This window comes from Diprion similis, chromosome 7 (genome assembly GCF_021155765.1).
Source record: "Diprion similis isolate iyDipSimi1 chromosome 7, iyDipSimi1.1, whole genome shotgun sequence".
NCBI lineage: Eukaryota > Metazoa > Arthropoda > Insecta > Hymenoptera > Diprionidae > Diprion > Diprion similis.
The window spans coordinates 124,046-145,613 of NC_060111.1; the positions used below are offsets into that span (position 1 = coordinate 124,046).

Genomic DNA, 21,568 nt, shown 5'->3' on the forward strand with positions numbered 1-21,568 from the left:
ACTGCTGCATAAGATCAGAAATTCAAGGGCCCATTTCTGCAGAAAGTCGCCGACGAACCGTCAGGGTATCGTAGAAGATCTTCGGTTTCGACAATCAGGGACGTTGGTTCTGGGACTTCGGTCACAGCAGCGAATGAGTGGGCCGTCCGTCACTTCGCGAACTTCACCTGTGTGGAGGACACCTTATTCCCTGCAAAGGAAACCATGGACAAGTCACGAATGTTCTACAATTACGAGAGAAAACTTGTTGGTTTCCACAGGTGATTAACTATATGGAACGCGCGTCGGTTATAGTGATCCATCAGAATTCGTACCAGTTTTTTCTGTATTGATTTTCAGAACAACATGGCGATTCGCTCCCTAGAGAGGTCGAAATTTTTAACGAATCAAACTCAACTTGGGAATATTCAACACTACGGGTACGGGTGTAAAAAAACAAACAGGCCGTTTGGAAAGGACGTGATGGTGATATCTAAAACGTCACCCTGTTCACATGACATGTGCGATAAATTTCGACCCCGGTTGAAAATTAACCATTATGCCACGTATTGAATGTAGATTTAATTTACATGTATAGTACATGTATTCCTTCACTTTTTCACCGGCAGTGTCGTATATTATAAATTTATCACCTTTAATTGCGAATATTCATCGACTCGAGAATCAGCGCAGTGACTATTAATGCTGAGAATTAGCTGTAAAAGATTCGCAAGCGACCTGAAAATTTACAGACCATGATTCCTAAAAATTATACAGTAGAGTCCAATTAGATACGCTCGGAAGGCTATCACATGTTTAAGATTAAATTAATTTGTGCTTACGCCGCGCGTTTGTTGTTTAATTGGTATTGACAATCGACACACGCGTGTTTTCTTAACACAATATACCTGTATAATTCTGTTCTCTTGATCACAGACCGTGCGGCATACTACCGTTATACTTGAATGAAATTTTTGCGATTAAATCGAAAAGTGGTCCTGAATTCAATCATCATAACGTATTATACCTGTAACGTTTGAACGGTTAGGATATAAGTGAACCGTGCGGAATACCTATAAGCACGTCATACAGTGCTCTGTGTAATTTTCTAATAATGTGAAATTGAATGTATGCTCGCTCTGTTTACGGGATTTTCTCAAATTAAATAATTCTCTAGGGTAGAAGAGCAATCCGTCTTATCGTAGTTTATTGAATTGAATCGCACATAAGAGCTACGTCCAAAAATTCGGACGTCGTAGAGAGGTGGCGAGGGAGTCCGCTGATTGGCCAGGAATCACGGCGCAAGGGATCACGGGTAGACTCTGGCTGCCATCATATTGCCACACGGTGGAACCACCATGTGTTGCTATCCTTCTCCAGCAGCGTCAAAGGCTCAGTCGCGAGTTGAGCGTCGCGTAGTGAAGGTCCTTAAGTGTTGGTCCCGTACTTGCTCAGGCCACGGACGTTGTCGATCGTACATACATAAGGACGTGAACCTTGGCGACGTCACGGAGGTGCTGGCTGATTCGTGATCGGCAGGTGAGTAAGCCACTCGATAACCGAATCCCGTTGATACCAGCTAATTGGCGCCATAAGCTTTTCGGAGGACGGAAATTAATTGTTTCGATGCGGAGTAATATATCTCGTACGATTTAACAATATACCGTATAAATTTTGCACATTGATCACCTGGATGCGGAAAACGGCAATTCATGCACATTCGATAATGGTACCGCGTGTGGGTCACGGGTTATAATTGTAATTACTTGGACGTAAACATCGCAACGATTGCATTGTAAAATAATTGCTTACTCGGCTCCCGTGATGGAATCGGTTGCCGGCACGGTACGTTGACTCTTGGTGTCTACGTACACCAGAGTAAACAATTATCGCGCCGTCGTTGCGTGAATTATTAATTATATAGGTGACTATATCGATAGCGGAAATATGTTTGAAATGACAGCAAAGAAGAGTTAAAAGTCAAGGACGTACTAAGCGTGAAAATTTAATGCCTCACTTCGTTTCACTCGGAACGAAACGTATCCCGAGATGGGATTCCTGAGCGGGATTGAAGCTGATATTAGCGTGAATCGGTTGTGAAACTTAGGAGACAATCCATGCAAATTAGTAAACGCCCGCTCTGCTCGCTCTTACGTACCGCGGAAAGAGAGTGTGAGAGAGAGGGGGAGAGAGAGAATTGTGATCCACTGCAGTGTTGCACTTTGCAACTCCACCCAGAGAGTGGAAAAGTTGTTGAAAAAAAATGTAGCAGGTGACCGATTTTTCTCCTCATTTTCGTATTGCGAAGCGAACCTTTGCTTCGATCTTTTTGTCCCTATGCACCGCGTGCCGGGATTTAACGGTAAACCCAAAGATCGTTCGGCACGCGTAGTTGCCGCTCTCCTCTCGTCTCCTCTCGTCTCCTCCCGGCTCCTCCCGTCTCCTCCCGTCTCCTCTGGGTCCGGGGAGTGTTTTTATGCTAAGAATCCACCCCGTAGGCTGCACGGATGGGTGCCGAGATGGGCAACGGCCGTCGACGCTGACTCGCGTAGTTTTCTACGCGGGGTGGATGAGTCACTTTCCCCTCGTTCGTCTGCCTGTTCCAGAGTGGTGCGCCGAACGTAACGTCGTAACGTCACTTGCCGGGGGGCGATGAGGGGTGTGGGGACCAACCCCGCGCCGCGCCGGGAGCCTACGGTACACCGGGTAGTAATATAGAGGGTGTGAAACTCGAACGAAACAGCTGGAAAGCCGACAAGGAGCGCCGAGCAGAGCCGGCGAACTATGTTGTAGAAGTTCTATTCGTTCTTTCATCATTGTCGTGACCTCGGTCGATACTGTACATTCGTTTGTGCTAATATGCTTCATTGTCAGATGTAATTACGTATTGATCATAATCCGATTACCCATATTATATGGGAACTCGACAGGCAGCGGTCTTCCTGCGCTAGCGATTTCTGATTACGGTGATCTCGGCTCTCAATTATATCAGACTCGCTACTCTGCTCGCCTACTCGTGGGTATTTTTTATATTGCACTCTGGTTATTTACGAAAAATTGGCGAGAAAAACATCCCATTTTCGGATGCAGGCTGAAAAGTTGTAGTTCGAAATCCTGAAAACCCGCTCGAAAGAATTATTTCGCACGACCACGTCTTCAACATCCTGGATGAGAAATAAATTTGAACGATCTTGGACGAATATAGCTAGGTCTCGTAATACTAAGCGATCTTTGGCTTGAGTCATCTATGCCTGTATGACCACTTATACGGAGATTAACGTTTCGTATACAACCCTGAATCTCTGAATTAGAATTGAAATTTGAATTTAATGATCATGTAATTGCAAGAACCTGTTCTTACGCGTGGGTTTTCAAAATTTCAGAGTGAAACTTCTCACAATCAGTGCATATAAACTGGAAATACTGATTTCGAAGATGAAATTCTTTCACTACACCCCAGTGTCCCCAGTTTATAATTACTCCGGTATAGTGATATATTTCTTTTTTCGTGATCAAGTACATATAAATTATTATACATACAACAATATACCGTATCCATCAACATTCGGCTAAGTGAATGATAAGCTTGATCGACGGACAGCGGAAACCGCGGAGGGGACTTCAAAGTGCAACGTTTCCTAGTTCTTAATACTTACTACTTATTGTAATTGTGAGGCAGTTTAACACACTGTACCTGGTGTCATCGTCACGGTGAGAGTATACCTCTTATACCCGGTCTCGAGTTTCGGTTCTCACGAGCAGTGAACTTCCGCCGCAATCCTGCAAGACAAAGGGAAGAAAGGAACGGGAATAGAAGTCGGATCTTTTTCGGTATAAAATCGGAAACCTTGACCTCGGCCTGGCCAAAGCGCTGCAGTAGCAGTAGCACCACCACCACCACCACCACCACCACCACACCATCATCCCCACGACCACCATCACCATCACCATCGCCACCCCACCACACTGTGTGAATATGTGGCGCCTGCGCTTTGAAGACCGTCAGTCGGATCGCAGCTCGTACACGCACTACTACCATTGAACGCATTCGCATTTATATGTATACTTTATGCTACATACACACGGGGTACCATGGCTCACATTTTCTATATTTAGCGAGACTCGCATCTACCGTTTCTAAATATGGCCTACACCGAATACGAAGAAGACCAAACGCAGTGCTTGATCGCTAGATCCTGCCGTAGCGTCAACGGCTTATCACGTGCCCTCAAAAATTGGCGAAATAAATCGGTAGATTGCGCAGGTGATGATGATAGCGAGATAACGCTTATTGGGGCAGAATACTTGATGCCTCGATATCGTTTTTTGCCTTCTCTGTGAAACATTAGGGTAAATGTGGGATATTTGCCCAACTTTTTGAAAAAGGTAATTAAAACACAGAAACTAAGGATTTCAAAATCTTATAACATAGTGTTAGTTTGTATACTCATTAATGAACAATATAATCAAGGTAATTTGTTATTATTTGTTTCATTTGTTTAGTTATAAACGAAATAAAAAAGTCCTACAAATGGGGATAGATGCCAACTGTGTGGGTTAGATGCCACATTGGTATTTTGACTCGTGGGATGCGTGGATGCCCAAAGGGAAAAATAAAAGAATATGCTAATTTTCTTAACTTTTATCAACATCACAGGGATGGGAGAATAAAAACAAATAATAAAAGTAACCATTTATATTTATTATCATATATTCGACGAAAAAATAATTTGATTTTATCGATAGTACAATCAACTTTGGTACTTACTTGATACCTTTCATACTTTTTTTATTCAAAAAATTATCATAAATTCTTATCCAGTAGCATAACTATTTATCATTATTATTTACTTTTTACGCATTGGATTATTTTATTTTTGCATATTTGATAACTTTTTTACAGTGTAGTTTCGAACCTAATATTTTTTTTTACTCTCAGAAAATATCTTAATTTCTATTACCTTTAATTGTAGCTTCATTATTCCTCATAGTAATATTTTCTTTGGAAGTCAATACCTATTGCAGCTGACTGTTTCCCTCTCTTATATAAGGCATTTATACTCTCAAAGACTGGGGCATCTATCCTTTATTGTGGGGATAGATGCCCCCCTCGTTTTTTAATAAATCGTGTTAGAAAATAATAAAATAACGTTTGATTGATTCTATTTAATATATATAAAAACTATAAATACCAAAATATGAGTACTTACTTTATAATATCAAAAGTTCCGAACTCATGAAGATTATGAGAGACCTGAATTTAGTGTCTCGCCGTCGCGTAGAATTGTTTTCGCTCTGCAACTTGTGACACGTTCGCTCCAGTCGAATGTTCGGCATCGACTGGTCGTAGAAAAGAGATCATGCTGCGAAAAACAAAATACTGTGAACCTCATATTCGTCCAAGTACGTTATATGACGACTTAGGCATATATCCCACTAGGGCATCTATCCCACATTCACCCTATAAGTATCTTATAGGAAAAAGTAAGCGTACACGACTGAGAACGTTAAACGCGAAGCGTCGTGCAGAGCATCGGACAATCAAGTCCCCGGGTTTTCTCCGGCAAGTTTGCATGCTGGGCCGTGAAACTGTCCCTTGCGTGTGGTGTTCTTCTCTTCTCACTCGTGTAAACAGCCTTCCAGTGTGACTGCACCGTTGCAGCGCGGCGACGTAAGACGCACCCGATCTTTGTCTCATACTATCACCCTTTGCAATTCTAACGCTCGATCTTCATTTCACACTTATTATTCTTGAATGTTGTTCGCACTTTGATAGTTCTGCATGATCATTGGCGACGTTCTCACTCTCCCACCGCGAGAATCCGCACCCGTGCGGATCAATAAACGAGTCACGAACTGTGCGAATTCAGCTTCTATCTGTCCCTGCCTTTGGTCCGGAACCCGTCCTTCGTCGACGCTACTTCCTTCCGCTCGTCCGTTCGCCCTTGACCCGCGTCGATATGGGAATTCCGCAACGTGGCTTCGGCTACCACCCGTCTAACCTATCACGATGAGATGTAGGAAATTGAAAAAGACACAGAAGTTTGAAGTGAAAGAAAAAGAACGAAATAAAACCAATGACAGAATGGTGCATAATAGAAAACATGACTACGTAGAACTTATAGGGTGCATCGTTTCTGTGTATAATATCTGTCTTGTATTTGATACGGATGCTCGATCACCTCGTGTAGCGCTATTGCAAACGATTTATCGCTTACAATTAGCTTCAACGGTCAAGGGGATTAGAATCACAACGTCTCGGAATTTCCTAGCGTAGGCATGATACAAAATTATGATATTCACGTACTCGTACATTTAAGTTCATAAATTCTGTATATATTAAATCAATTTTAATTCGGTTGATTTCATCGAGCTGCTTACCGCTTAATGCTGAGAAGACTCACTCGTGTATGTACTTACCTGTATTATCACCGTCGTGTATTTTAAAAACTAAACGTACTACAAGACAAATTTTCGTACACAAGGTGGAGGATTTCGAGGCCGGAAGATAATGCTGCTATGCGTTGACTATTAAATTCGTCGATCGGACCCATTTCAAGATTTCGCGAGTACCTATAACGTTTGGTTTCAAGTAAGGAACACGACGTGGGGCATAAGCAGCTGATGCATGATCAAAAGCGAATTCAAAAACGTAATAACATGAAGCTAAAATTCTGTTCTCTAAATTTAGAATTATTTTTTTTAGTCCCCTACCGTAGCTCTCGTGTCGTATTTAAAGGCTCAAGTCCGACACGCGAGGTTTACTTTATTGTCAGTACAGTCATCTTGAGTGGACCAGTGCGGGTAATTGTTTTAGTCATCGACTCACGATCTTCCTTTCCAATAGCATATTTTACCTTCAAACTTCCCAAATTCGTAACTGCCACAAAATTCTTCCAAATGAGAAAAAAACCTGAAATTTAGTTTGCGTTTGCTATCTGCAGCTGCTTATACCTATACCTAAAACACGCGTTTCCTATTTGTAAATCAGCGCATCAAACGTTACTTCTTACGGAATATCAGAAATGGTAAATCCGCATGCCAACCCATATCAGCATTATATCTTTCCCCCTCGAGTTCTTCCAAATTTTGTGTAATTGTACCATTTCTCATAACTCGTTTAGCTTTTTACATATTCTCCTGGGCTTGTTGAAACCGACCACCCTGTATACCCAGTTGTACTACGAATGTGCGGGGGAGGGGGGGGGGGGGGGGGGGCATTTTGTACGAAGAACCACTTCGTCGCGGTCCGACGCAGCCGGCTCGCCCGCCAGCCGACAATTCCGGCCTTGTCCTTGAAATCAATAACCCGGGAAAATGTTCGAACCGCACCACACCCACCTCGCAACCCCGAATTGCGCATTATTCTTCAACCTCTGCTGCAGCACCTACCCACTTATACCTATATTTAACAAGAAGTTTCTATAATTATATCTTGAATTATGAGTCTTCGTGAAAATTGGAATAATTTATTAAAAATTGCAAGCATAAAATTGTTTACCCTGTCTTTACTATACAAAGATTCTTGCAGCACCCTATTCATATGTCTGACAATGAATGCATTTTCGGATTGGGATTTGAAACTTTCGAAAATTCGACACCCTAATTGAAAAACATATTTAGTCCTCTAAGAAACTGTGCGATTTGTTTATACCCGTACCGAAACAATGTTTTTCGCATGCCTGTTCGCAGAAATTCACTCGGAATATACCGTCAGTGCAAGCGAGTATACGCTGCCAAATTCATCAAAACAAAGAGCCCGTAGTAGCCAAGGCCACTACACCCTCCCGACGACAACCGACGAAGTCTGAGATAAATCGGCGGTACCTGAGATATCTCCGTATCAACTTGGAGCCTCCATCAGAGTAGGGAGACAGCAACTTCGACTGCCCAGGGCGATCCACCAGACTTCTCTGCACCATGCAAACGAACGGTTCGGAAAACGGGAGCTCCGAGAACGGTGTCGACCGGACCGGCTGGACGGTCAGTTCCCTTCTTCTTTTAATTTTTTCCCACCTTTTCGTTGAAACTTATGTCGGACACATCAGCGAAAACCAAAGGATCTTAAACAAGGGCCATGAAAACTTTAACCGCAGGCAAACTTGCCGTAACTTTTATTTCCTTCACGGAGGACCGCTACTTTACATTTGTTTCGCTCTGAATTAATATTCACGATCGGATTTTCCGTATTATCTGCCGTTCGAAAATATGTATAAATTGTTGTCGGAACTTGACTACAGGTGGGATTGATAAACGGACAGTTCAAGTACCTGACGGCGGAGACATTCGGCTTTAAGATAAACGCGAACGGCGCAAGTTTAAAGAAGAAGCAGCTGTGGACGTTGGAGGGAAGCGAGCAACAAGTATTCCTGCGGTCTCACCTCGACCGTTACTTGGCCGTCGATCAGTTCGGCAACGTCACTTGCGAGGCCGAGGACACCGCCGATCCTGGATGCGCCTTTCAAATCCAGGTCGCATCTGACGGTACGCCGCAACTGCAATTTAACTCCGTTCTATGCAGTGCATTCTACAGATTAATTTCAGATGACGCGCATCAATTGATTGCAGCTCGGCCGTTTTATCCTTATACGACCGTATACTGCAAGGGACGTTTATAGCGTAGCGATTGTCGCATGAATCGGTATCACGGTCGGTTAAGAGACCGAATAATCGTCGGTGAATTCAGAAAGCAACTTATTACATACCTGTATGAAAAAGGATGTTGAGTATACTGCGGAATTACAGGCATCACGCCCAAGTCAAGCCTTTAATGCAGTGGCCTGTCCATCTATTCTTCTGCTGGTAGTGGTGAAAGGAGAGAAACACCTGGCGAATATTCTGCACCAGCATTAAAACGTCCCCTGCATTGTATACCCGCACTGCAGCTATAGCTGTTTAACGCTGACAATAAAACTAACGAGCCGTGCATGTTGAAATGCGCCGGCAAAGTCGACTAGCAATCGTCCGCACATATAACAACTGCAATATAACTTATATTTATAACTGTATATATTATTACACGTTAGAAATCGGTTATGGTATTCTCTGCGAGTCGCAATTGATTCATACGGCGCATTCGTCCTCAGTGTCGCGTAACAATTCTCTGTTGGATACACTACCCTACAAAATTTTGACCTGGGTTGCTCTGTAATCATATTACATATAGTATATTATAACTTATACACGAGATAGAGACGCTCGTGCCGAAGTCTGATTCGATGCATTTATCTCGATCCAGGAAGTGGCAGATGGGCTTTGAGGAACATTCAGAGGGGCTACTTCCTCGGTTCGAGTCAGGATGAGCTGAAATGCACGGCCAAGGTTCCCGGCAATGCCGAATACTGGCTCGTGCACCTTGCCGCACGGCCTCAGGTAAATAACTTGTAACTACGGCTTACCGGCCGAATTTCACCCGACGACACGAGCTCGCGATGGAATGCTCTACGCCCATATTATATATCTATTATACATAACAGGAGACATTTTACTCCTTGCGCATGAATAATCATAATCTTTGCGCTGCAGGTGAACCTGAGATCAGCGGGCCGTAAGCGTTTCGCTCACCTGAGTGCGGCTCAGGACGAGATCCACGTCGACGCCCCGGTGCCGTGGGGAGAGGATACCTTATTCACCTTGGAATTCAGACCGGCCGCAATGCCCGACGCCGGTACGACTGATGGAAACTCGGCGCGAAGCGAAGCCGGTATCGGTGGGCACTACGCTCTTCATACCTGCAACAACAAGTACTTGGCTCGCGACGGAAAGCTGCTTGACTCCTGCACTCGCGACTGTCTATACGCCGCTGAATTTCATGCGGGAATGCTCGCTCTGAGGTAGATACAAGATCTAAGCAATCCGTTTTTGTTGATGAATTATTTCAAACTTGTAAATTTCTTCTTTCTCTCTATTCCATTGTAGAGACGTAAGCGGCGCCTACTTGGCTCCGATCGGCAGCAAGGCGGTACTCAAGTCCAGATCCAACACCGTTACTCGGGACGAACTCTTCTCGCTTGAGGATTCGCTGCCGCAGGCTTCTTTCGTCGCTGCGCTAAATCACCGCTACGTATCCGTTAAGCAGGGTGAGTTTCTCCAAAATCTGTCTTATTTATTCATCTCATTTATATCGAAAATACTCCACGCTTCGAAAACTGACCATGTATCGTTCACTTTGAATCGAGGTCTTCCTTATAGGAATGTATACTAAGGTGGTCGTTAAATGTAACATCCCGATGGATGATCATAAATCGGCCTCATTGTCAGATCTAGAAAAAAAATTTCTCTAATTTTTTCGGATTCTTATTTCAAGTCCCTACTGTGCCGGCAGGCCCCTGATTTTCTTTTAATTAGAAAAATAGGGAATTTTACGATTTCCGGGATCTCGCCTATTCACGGCGGTTTCGGTCAGGAAATTTCCTCAGGATTACGGAAAACATAATTTGAAAAATTCCACCCGTGTGCAAAGTTGTTAAAAATCGATTTTAATACCAAAAAATTAAGGAAATTTGATTTTTTCAATGTGAATGCCGAGGCTTGCTTATTATTATAATTTTTTGCTAACGTGACCCATTCGCTAAACGCTTACGTGCCCTTAGTGACCCTATGGTCGTATTTTATTTTTTATTTAAGGATGTATAACGTTGGACACTTTCCAGTTGAAAATTTTATTTGAGCAGAATTTCTGTATTTCGTGATTCGATAAAAATCTGAAAAAATTCAAAAACATTTGGTATGCTATGAACAACAATTATAAATAATTCAAATAAAAAAAAATAATAGTTAAAAATAAAAACTCGGTGTGTGTTCCATATTGAAAAAATCAAAATTCCTCAATTTTTTTGTATTATAATCGGTTTTTAACAATTAACTTTGTGCGCAGGTGGGATTTTTTAATAATTCTTTCCGTAATCCTGAGAAAAAACTGCTCAACTTGCACGGAATCCATGTCCATCCTTTGCGATCCCTCCCTTCCGGCGACTATCTCTTATCGTTGAACGGTACAGGATGTCGCCCGAAAGCTGCAAGTTAGCGACAAGTTACATTTGTATTTCCGTCCCATTGTACTTCCTGTTTGTTCCTCGATTCAGTTCAATTCAGTCTTTGTTATCTTAGTAATGTACCTAATGGCTTCCCAAGTACTGAAGAAAAAAAGACCTACAGGGAAAAAGGACAGCCAGGAACAATTACTTCGAGCTGAAATGACGAAAATTTAGGCGAAATCGAGAAAACTTGAAAGGAAGGAAAATAAAATGTATAAAACGCTATGATAGTGATGCATGTACGGTTCTACATAGGCATGCTTTAGATAGAGAAGAAAAATCCATCCTGCGAGAAATGACTTTCAATATGGCTAATTTGCCCAGACAGAAAAATCGTGATATAGAATTACGAACCATTGTGAAACTTGTTTCTACCACTCTTGAACCTTTTTCATTCGTGCGTCGCTAGCATGAAACTCGTTTAAATTACAACTTATTGCAGGGTGCAGTCAAGTAGAGTTCCGAGAAAAGTGCGCACAGTGCACATTTATTGTGTCCCATTTATTGTCCACCGCGTTCGTTGATTATACTTATAATCTTCATAAGCACAGATAAACGTCGTAAGTATACGAAATACATATGTACATACATACATATACGTATAGGTTCGTTGTCTGAGGTATCTTCGAAGAACTGCACTGGTTCACTGCAACTGCAAAGTATCGTTGCATTAATTCTGCTCACACACGCAAAGAAAGTGTAAGATGAAAATAATAGCGACCTTATAAATACCTCGGTCTATTGTTGATTAACGCGTATTAGACGGCTTATGTACCCGATATGCAAGGGTGTATAGGTGTATGCCAGCTATAATCTGTCTGCTCGTCCTAATCTTATACGTCGTCTAATATAACGTCATACTACCGCGAAAGGTCGCGTAGGAAATTCGGTGATTTTCAAGTCCGATCACAGACGGGGTGAATTGTGCGTTAGACCTAATCCAAGCGTTCCCTTCTCTATAACACATTGAGAGTCTTACAATGTTATTACACGGGTTTGAAACAGAAATTTGTTTCTCCCGCAGTCTTCTGCCTCACATCTCAACGCCTGATCCTTGCGAGTTATAGGGATAAAAAATAAAATAACAAACAATAAATCACGTTATCAAGTAGGTTATGTTCATGATAAATTTGACGCAACTATTGATACCTGAATGTCGTGGGTGCGGTAAATTATTACACGTCGACTTGTTTAATCCCGGAGAGGTTTAAACGATCGCACGATATTCACTTGTTGTATATTTTTTTTTTTCACAATGACATACGAAATGATATATGATATCCGAGCACCGCCGTTGTCTCGCTACATCACGTGATTACATTACTGTTCCGGTCAAAGCTAATTGTTATTACCTATAATAAAATAAACAAATATGAAGAAATAAAATTCAATAAAATGCAAATTCAATATCAAATCTTACGTCTGCCCTAAGCGAATATACAGATCATCAATTCAACGGATTTATTGTTTTATCAACATTGTTGTCATTTTGCGTAAATCAACCTTCCCGTTACATTAATCTGCTGCAAAATAATGAATGAATCAATCAATTAACGATAATTTTCGAACCTGTCGAAGATCGTACACAGGTTACTTACCTATACCTATAGGGATGGATACGTGGAGATACAGCGTGTATTTATTTATAACCCAGTGCAGACAGAGACCGGAAGTTGATGCATGAAAAATTCATGACTCCGCGTTGTTCATCCCACGGCCCTACGCCGCCAGGATACTAATTAATTGCGTGTTTATCCCGCGGTGGCCCAACACAAATTCAAAACTTTCATCACAGCCGAGTATCAGACGCATTTAATTAGGTATATTTTGCACCGAAACATAGAATGCGAACTAATTTAACATTATTAAGAACAATCGGGGAAGGAAGAATAGTCATAACTTAACATTGTCGTTACGTTATTGGTATACCTATATTATTATATCAAAACCAAGCAAAGCCACTGATCCACAGCCTAATGAAGGGCATATGAATCAATGAGTTAGAAGTTTCTCTATTTTTATACCAAAACGAATTCCGAGTTTCTTTTGCCAGGTCCTGAAAAATCCCGTTGTAATTGACTCGTTATTCACTATACAGGTCGTGAAGTGATCGGCATCGCGGCATCCCACGGATGTAATTTTACGTCGTTTACGCCACGATTTTGAAAGTATAATATAACATATGTACCTACATATAGCAACATGACGTGCGAGACGTGACGATCGTGAATGTATCGACCTATACAAAGTTAATTTTCAAATTTGGATGCGTTTTCGCAAAAAATGTCTCTTCGTCAAATTTTTAAATATTATTCTAAGAATAGGATTCCACACTATGCAATGTCCAATACAATAATATAACCATATTGTTTAATTTCTTATATCCATGATAAATTTTGTCCGCATTTACTGCAATAAGACATTGAAATCAATTCAAGATATTATTCATCTTGTGTATGAGATATTCCTGCATTCTTCATCTTTAGAACTTTCTATCTCCAAATGCCAATACGATTGGAAACGAAACAAGAGGAAGGGAAGTAAAATATTCGGGTAAAAACAATGTTTGATTAAAAAAAGAGTATGATCTCGACCGCGTGGCAACCTTATCTGATATCCCGTTACGTTGGAAAGCTTCGTTTCTATTCTCCTTGTTACTTCACACCTTATACATCTTGTGTACATGATACTATACATATAGGTATGTATATGTATAGCTCGGCATAAAAATACGGCTGCAGTACCTAATACTTATACAGTGTACATCTGCAAGAAGGAACGCTGCAGGTTTTAGCCGGCGCGGATGCTCGCTAGACAAGGTCTGAATTCACGTCAGACGGTACTCGGGTTTGGTTCAAACCGGTTGAAATATGTAGTAAAGTGTACATGTGTGCGTGAGCTCTCACGGTTCCAGGACAGAGCATAGAATTTCTTCATCTTTTCATTCTCGTTCTCATTCTTATTCTCATTCTGTGCGGATTTTCAACGCCTAGCTCTTGCTCCGCAGGTACCCGCAATTTCTACGTCAAAGTTGACCACTAATTTCGGATCATTATTTTAGAATTGATCAATGCAGACTTATCCCATCATTTTAAGAACCGCTAGTTCTCCAGAAAGTTTCACTAATGTTACCGCTTCAATTACAGCGATTCTATACAGTCCCGGTGAGTCGCTTATATATAAATTCAAATGCACCTACAACATTGAATAATATAATTTGTCGCGAAAATTGAATATTGAATACTGTCAGTTTGGAAAAGCGGAAAAGACGCCGAGTTTTGTGTCATAATTGTACGAACGTACGTTAAGTAATTAATCTGGCGAGATTATAACAACGGTGCGTGCAGGCGTTTCCGGAAACCACGACCAGTTCCACTTCCGGTGCTGTTTGCCTTCTTCTTGATTAGATATAATCTGTGCACACCCGTATGCACGATATCGCACTGGCGTCACGCAAACTGTAATGAAGTACTGTATGTACGAGCTGCACTCGAGTATTAATTACTCTATAAGAATCTAGACAAGGTTGGATGAAGGACAAAACCTGCACGAAATTCAATTTGTACGCGTCTTTTTCCTCCTCTCCTCCTTGGTTTTAGGTGGACTATTGAATCTTGGACGATTGGATAATTTAAAAAAAAACAGCTTCTCCAGAAATTATTCCATGATTAAGCTGTTCAATCATCGCAAATTATTTCCATTTCTGTTGCGATTCGCAAGATTGGTTATCGTGTCGATTCGTCATATTCTCTTTAGATTTCAACTGATTCGAAACAGAATCAAGGCTTGTTGAATTCTGCGTAAAATGTTGAAAAGCTACTGCTCCTAACGCCAAGTCTATCTTATTCGATTTTTTTTATTTGAATTCACAACGCACTCAAGTGACCAAAGGTCCCTTGACTGGAATTCAGTGATAGCGTGAGTAAATATTTGCACCAATCGTAGTATTTCAGTAATTGCGCTGCCTGTGTGTCTGCGATGTTTATAATAAAAGGTACAAAGTTATAGCCTTGGATCACCGCACAACACCTGATGATGTAGTTCAGCTGGAAAATATACTTGTAGGTCGATGCTAGTTGCGGTTCTTTGATAAAGACATCTATGTTTCATTGTTAAACATGTATTGTACGGCTTGCAGATTGCAATACTAATTTAGTGTAAAAGTATTGTATCGCGAAATTTGACTCTTCCTGCAGGGGTGGACGTGACGGCAAACCAGGACGAAATATCGGGCCACGAGACGTTCCAGCTGGAATTCGATCGAGCGACGAAGAGATGGTACCTTAGAACGATGCAGGACCGCTACTGGACCCTGGAGGCGGGCGGCGGTATCCAGGCCTCGGACCACAAACGGTCCTCGAACGCCCTGTTCGACCTGGTGTGGCAGGAGGCCGACGGCACCGTCGCCCTCCGAGCGAACAACGGCAAGTTCCTTGCCACGAAGCGGTCTGGACACTTGTACGCCAATGCCGACGCCGCCGGGGACTCGGAGGCGAGCAAGTTCTACTTTTACCTGATGAACAGGCCCGTTCTTGTCCTGAGATGCGAGCAGGGCTTCGTCGGCCTCAAGAGTAATGCGAGTCCCAAACTTGAGTGCAACAAGGCCTCCTACGAGACGATTCGTGTCGAACGGTGCGACCGCGGTATCGTCCGATTCAAAGGTTTCCTGAAATACGATAATTCTTGTTCCACTGACTACCGTTCAAGGATGACACAATTAAGCTTGCTGGTAAAACGTGCAATTTTTCGCAGGTCAAAATGGAAAATACTGGCACGCGGACAGCGAGGGTGTAACGTCGGACGCTGATGTACCGTCTGACGGGTTTTATCTCGAGCTGCGAGAACCGTCGCGCATTTGCATCAAGTCGACGGATGGCAGATACCTTTCGGCTGGTAAAAATGGGGTATTTCGCCTTGGCGACACGGACTACGAATCGGCAACAAAGTGGGAATTCTAATGCGTTTAACACGACCATTAATATTATCCATATTATTATCAATATACAAGAATGCATTCTTTGCGTATCTCGGCGTCGTTCATCCCCGCGACTGATTATACGTATAAACTATATCACAAACATTACGAACAATTGACAATGTCGTATGTACAACAAGACCTCACCATACTTTCCTCAAATTTTATACCGCAGTATACGCGCGCGCAGCTGTATTCAAGAACGGGAGGGGGGGGGGGGGGGATTTTATATCGCGCAAACATGCATTTTATTACTATTATTATTATCGCCGTCGTCATCATTATTATACTTATTATAATTAATATATGGCACGTGTATCGATACGTTTACACATCTTTGATGTGTAATTAACTATTGAACGAAGTAGAAGAGAACGAGGTATTATAATTCAGGTCTCATCTCCAATGCTTACGGTGAAATTGGATATGAAAATTAATATAGGTATAGGATCTACAAACCCTGGTTTTCCGTTTGTTGCTTTGTCGTGGGCCGACCACCAGACAATGTAGATTTCCACGAAGCCACATGCGCGCTTTTTCTGTGACAGCTAATATTTCGTGTAATTAATTGTCATTGCCCAACGCAATCATTTCTTCTGATGAAAAAAAAAAAATTGTACGTGATACCAACGAAATTTTCATACTTTTCTATGCCCCCGTATAGAGTTACATAAATACATACCTACAATATAGATAATCGGATACATATTACGTAGTATGCTACTAATAAGGAAACTGTCATTTTGCCGAGATTGTGACTTCAAAGCCTTGGAAAATTTCCATAAATATTTGTTTATTATTTATACAGTAAGAAAGTTTGTGATTATTATTATTATTATTGTTATCACTATTATTACTAAATTTGCTATTATTTTGGCTAATCCCCCATTAAAGTCATGGATATGATACATTATATTAATCATAAACTGATTACTGATGTATTTTACTTTGTAAGACTCTAGAACTTACCCGATGGCTATGCTATCGTAATTATATTCAGGATTGGTTTTTCTTATGCAACAAAATTTCTCTTTTGTGTAAATACATCAATACAATATCCCCTGCATTATCCACTTCTACTATAATTCATACCAATGTTGATGATAAACACAAGAATAAGACAAATCATTACGTAAAACCATTTTATATACTTTATCTGAAAAATGCGCGGGTTGTACAGATTATTACTTTTGTATGTGCAGTGAGTATCATAATTATTTGATTATCATTATAGTCACTATTAATAAAATTTCACTGTTTTGTGATTCACGGGATTAGCACGGTTATTTCCGAGCAATATCACGTGTAAAAAATATCCACTGTGCTCAGAGTGTTATGAAATGAAACTAAAACAATGAGACATTTGCCCTATTAACAAAGGAAGTTTTTTCTGATACGGAAAATACTAGAGAAAGATTAAAAAAAATATTTGGAAAAAGAAAAAAGAAGGAAAATTACCAAATCGTTAACCTTTTTTCCTTTTCTTGTCAAGGACTTTTCGTTAGTGAATCGATTGACTCTTTCTAGCAGAAAACGAATTCAAAACATCGTAGGATCAACAGCTGAGAATAAAGAAAATCCTGTGCAGAAATTGCATATGCACCTGTTGAATCTATCTGATAATCGGCTATGACGAGGATGATTTTTGACTCAAGACTGGCGCTGGTATACTGTGGTGGATAACAATGTTACAAATGCCATAAAGATGCCTGTGATTTCTTGATTTTGCATTGCCTTGAGGCTTATAGCTAAAAATACTTTTGAATCTCGCAAGTTTACGGAAAAAACGAGATGTCTTTGCCGTTTCCTTGAGCTATGAAACTCACTTCACAAAAAAATTCTATCATGTTTCATTTTAGAACTAAGCTAGCCGATCATAGTGACATGATGCAGATAGTATAAAATATTCAGTTATCGCCATGAGTTACAAAGTGCCATTGTGATTCCTCACTCATGGTTACATCTTAATAATCATATTTAGTAATATATGTAAATACTTACTATCGTCTTTATTATCTATCAACGCGAACTGTATCAGGTAATATGACTTGCACGTATTGAAGTATAATAATGAGTGAGGATAATATTCAAAATTGGTCAAACAGCATTGTTGATTGAAAATCATTCTTCAAATTAAACACAAAATACTAGCATCTACATCAATTTGTGTTTGAATTAAACCTATTTTATTGAAAGCATTTTTTTTTCTTTCTTTGCAATGTGTAAGGATGGGGATGTTTGTTCTACACCGTACTGTAATCGAAGTCTTCTTCTATGAGCCCTGTTATCAAGTATTTCGCAAGATTCCGAAAACATAATACGTAGCGCAGGATAGAGGAGCGGCAGAATAGGCAGTTCTCCTACTCTCACTTGCATGTTATCAAAGGCAATGCCGACCATTTTTGCAGCATCGTCATCGAGTAGCGGTATCTTAGCATATCGTTGACTGAAATGGGTAAGCAAAGTGAATTTTGCGTTCATCTGTTGACCAATATTGATTGCCTGTGAAACTGTGGAATGCAACTTGAACTTTGCCTCATCCTCTAGCTCATCTGACATTGTAGCTTCATGAATTAATAGATCGCTGTTTTGACCTAAGTCAACCAAACTTCGACAGGGCATTGTGTCGCCACTAAAGACAAACATGGAAAGCATGTGAGAATAATTTCGATGATTGCAAGTGTATGCACTTTGTGCACTTTGACTGACCTGTAAGTTACTTTGAACCCATCATTCAGTGTGACGGAAACACCAAAAGAATTTACCACGTGCCTGACGTTCGTCGTGTTTACATCTTTTACTCCTAATTGTGCGTATAAATTATTGCATTTGTCGTTTGATAACTCGTTGTGGTTGTTCAGTATCAGGTCTCCGTTTGCAATGAGTGTGAACTTGTCCAATATCGGCTCAAATCTTCTGTGATAGAAGCTAAGCCAAGCGGATATCTGTTTTGGCGCAAGTACGAAAGCTGGATTTTTCGTTGCCCACATTCTAGCTTTCAAAAGTCCAATCAATCCCATGTGATGATCGGCGTGTAAATGGGAAATATAAATCGCCTGAAATATGGCAAAGTAGGCAAGATTAAAGCTAGCTATTATTTCAATGTCAACCATCAACTTATAAAAATTTTAAGTAATAAAATACACACCTTGATGCTGGCCAAAACTTTGTACACCTCACTCTTGCCATAAAATCTCATCAGCTGTGTCACAGTGCCCTCTCCACAGTCGAATAGTATGCTGCTGTTTTCGGTGATCCTGAAAAGAATCCCACTGGTGTTCCTGTGCTTGTTAGGTGCGCATGAACCTGTGCCTAAGAAAATTAATTTTGGGTACTCTGCAATCTCACCCAGCTCTTTCGTCTTCAAATTTATGTCAGTCTGAAGGCATGCTAGAGCATCGAGGAAACCGTCGATTTCCATTGCTTTATCTATATACTTTTTGGGCTGTAATTCCAGCTCCAGACTGCGATCCAATCCGTTTTTAGGGCGCAAACGGATGCAATGCAGTGTCTTGGCTTGACTAACTGTACTATCGTCAGGCTTAATGTTCTCCGCAGATATCTGTAAAATTCAATGAAATTTAATGAATTCGGTTACGTTTTGACACTCATTCTTCATCTTCTTGTCATTAAATGCCTATCTTGAAATTAATCTAAACTCTTTACCACCGAGCGGCTAGAATTTCCCATTAGCTGTTCAACCAGTTTCTCCTCGTTGCCTTCAATGATTTCTTGGTCTGGGAGGTTTTCCTTGTCGAAACCCTGCTCACTGAGAAATGGGAATATGGTCGGATGGAGTAGATGCAGCATGTGCTGCATTTCATGAACAGCTTCACTTCCAAGACAATCGTTCTGTTCGTTTATTACCAGTTGAATTGGTCCAGGGCCAAATGCATTCATCCACTTTTTGTAACGTGGATCGGCCATGACTTCCACAGGTGTAAAGTGCACAATGCAGAATGGAATGTTATCCTCCTCGGCAGTCGATTGCTGATAATCTTCGAAAATGGGGTTTTCCACTAACGATTCGAGGTGATCCACCGTGGGGCACTCCAAAACTAAATTAAATAACAAATAAGCACATATCAAAATGAGGTAATTGATTCATTATTTGCCACAAATTACCAATGACGACTGATCCAGGTTCCGTAGGTCCCATAACGTCGGAGCTTTTCACTATACGTCCGTCTTCTAAAGTGACGTCTTTCCCCTCTTTCAGCTTACCAAACAGAGGGCCAGATGGAACGCCTTGCTCAACACATTTAATAAGGGATAACGTACCAGGACGATCTTTGAATTTACAAATATAAGCCATTGCATCAGTTATCCTGGGGTTGGATTTCAATGACTCCCTGACCTTGGACCTCTGCTCAGTTTTGTCCACTAGTCTGAGCCTTTTGCCATTACGATTAACCTCGTGAGCGTAATAATCCGTCTCATCATCAGTGTAATCCAAGCTGTGATCAGAGTCAGACTTTTCGAGTCCGGAGTGTTTTTTAGTGAGTCGAGCGTGTCTGACTGTAATACATTCATCCTCGAACACATTTTCATAGCTGCAATCGTACAGTGAAACTTGCAAGCTTTGCAAAATGATGAATTTCTTTGCTGCTTTGAAAAGTTCGTCCGTTCCCTGGGGACCGTGCAACACAAAGTGAGGTACGCCTACATCCTGTGCGCTCAATGCCAAGCCTGGTAAACCACCCAGATTCTGCCAAGTTGGGCTTGTTATAAATATGTGTTCTAGTTTTGCTACTTTACACTTGTGCTCTCCCGCCAGCCTCTGCGTCCCCTCGCCGCAGTTGAACATGTATCTCACTCGGTCTGTGAACAAATAAAGGGATCTTGGCGAGCCTCGCGAACCGGAGCCCAGGACCTATTTTGGAAAAGAGGAACAGAGGTTACGGTTTTGCTCTTCTTATAAATTCAAACAGCTCCGGTATGCTCGGAGTGCGTTACCTGAAAGTATATAGAGCTTGGTGAATAATTTTTCTGGTTTTCTTTGAGTTTTAGTCGATGGTCCCGCATCTCTTGGATATGATTCTGTGACCGCGGCATTTTCAAGAGGATCTCTTTCAGGTTAGGTTTCACCGAATACGTGCCCTTGCGTCTTACAATGTAACGAAACAAATTCCATGAGTACCAGTTTTTGGTTGACATTATTTAAGCTTCGCTCATTATCTTTCCGCCTGCAAAAATAAGGATTTATCCTTAAGGACCAGGTTGGTCTAACTTGAGCATGAACGCATCGCCGCAGTCACATTTCCTGCACGTGTGACTTGACGAAAATAACGCTGGATAAGATCTCATTAGAGTACTTCGCAACAAACCGAGTGACCTTTCATTCATTGTATTTTTACCATTTATCCACAATTCAATGTTCGACTCTTATCACATCCCATCTGTTGGAAATTCGAAATTACTCAAAGTTAGATCCTGTTAGAGTATCCTAATTCTCGCCATCCTCTGCTCCGGCAGTCACGTATGTGGCAATTCCACCATGGTCGGTAAACCTATGTATTGTATGGTATACATGTGTATGTAACAAGAACAAGAACTAACCAGCCAATTTCGCCCGAAG

At 41.3% G+C, this 21,568-nt stretch overlaps 2 protein-coding genes across 5 annotated transcripts; one reads left to right on the forward strand and one right to left on the reverse strand.

Moving 5' to 3' along the window:
• Window positions 1-1,370: 1,370 nt before the first annotated feature.
• Window positions 1,371-17,050, forward strand: LOC124408106 (protein singed). Its single transcript, XM_046884808.1, has 8 exons — window positions 1,371-1,518; window positions 7,672-7,962; window positions 8,220-8,463; window positions 9,218-9,351; window positions 9,505-9,812; window positions 9,898-10,058; window positions 15,212-15,676; window positions 15,768-17,050. The coding sequence occupies exons 2-8, from the start codon at window positions 7,900-7,902 to the stop codon at window positions 15,971-15,973; spliced, it is 1,581 nt and encodes a 526-aa protein (XP_046740764.1). The 5' UTR covers window positions 1,371-1,518; window positions 7,672-7,899; the 3' UTR covers window positions 15,974-17,050.
• On the reverse strand, window positions 16,997-21,484 carry LOC124408103 (ribonuclease Z, mitochondrial). 4 transcript variants are annotated; one of them, XM_046884803.1, is made up of 7 exons: window positions 21,348-21,484; window positions 20,947-21,176; window positions 20,116-20,863; window positions 19,657-20,048; window positions 19,139-19,552; window positions 18,700-19,046; window positions 16,997-18,622 (listed from the first exon to the last, which is right to left on the reverse strand). In XM_046884803.1, exons 2-7 carry the CDS (start codon window positions 21,145-21,147, stop codon window positions 18,172-18,174), a joined length of 2,553 nt encoding a protein of 850 aa, XP_046740759.1. In that variant the 5' UTR covers window positions 21,148-21,176; window positions 21,348-21,484; the 3' UTR covers window positions 16,997-18,171. The 4 variants fall into 4 exon arrangements, with proteins under 4 accessions (XP_046740759.1, XP_046740760.1, XP_046740758.1 ...); XM_046884804.1 differs by having other exon boundaries at window positions 21,326-21,421; XM_046884802.1 differs by having other exon boundaries at window positions 20,947-21,181; window positions 21,259-21,401.
• Between the last annotated feature and the right edge of the window lie 84 nt (window positions 21,485-21,568).

Coding starts and splice junctions, on each gene's coding strand:
- LOC124408106 (XM_046884808.1), top strand. CDS start 7,900: ATGCAAACGAACGGTTCGGAAAACGGGAGCTCCGAGAACGGTGTCGAC. Junction 7,963..8,219: donor TCGACCGGACCGGCTGGACG/GTCAGTTCCCTT, acceptor ACTTGACTACAG/GTGGGATTGATAAACGGACA. Junction 8,464..9,217: donor AATCCAGGTCGCATCTGACG/GTACGCCGCAAC, acceptor ATCTCGATCCAG/GAAGTGGCAGATGGGCTTTG.
- LOC124408103 (XM_046884803.1), bottom strand. CDS start 21,147: ATGTCAACCAAAAACTGGTACTCATGGAATTTGTTTCGTTACATTGTA. Junction 20,049..20,115: donor ACCTGGATCAGTCGTCATTG/GTAATTTGTGGC, acceptor TATTTAATTTAG/TTTTGGAGTGCCCCACGGTG. Junction 18,623..18,699: donor GGGTTCAAAGTAACTTACAG/GTCAGTCAAAGT, acceptor GTTTGTCTTTAG/TGGCGACACAATGCCCTGTC.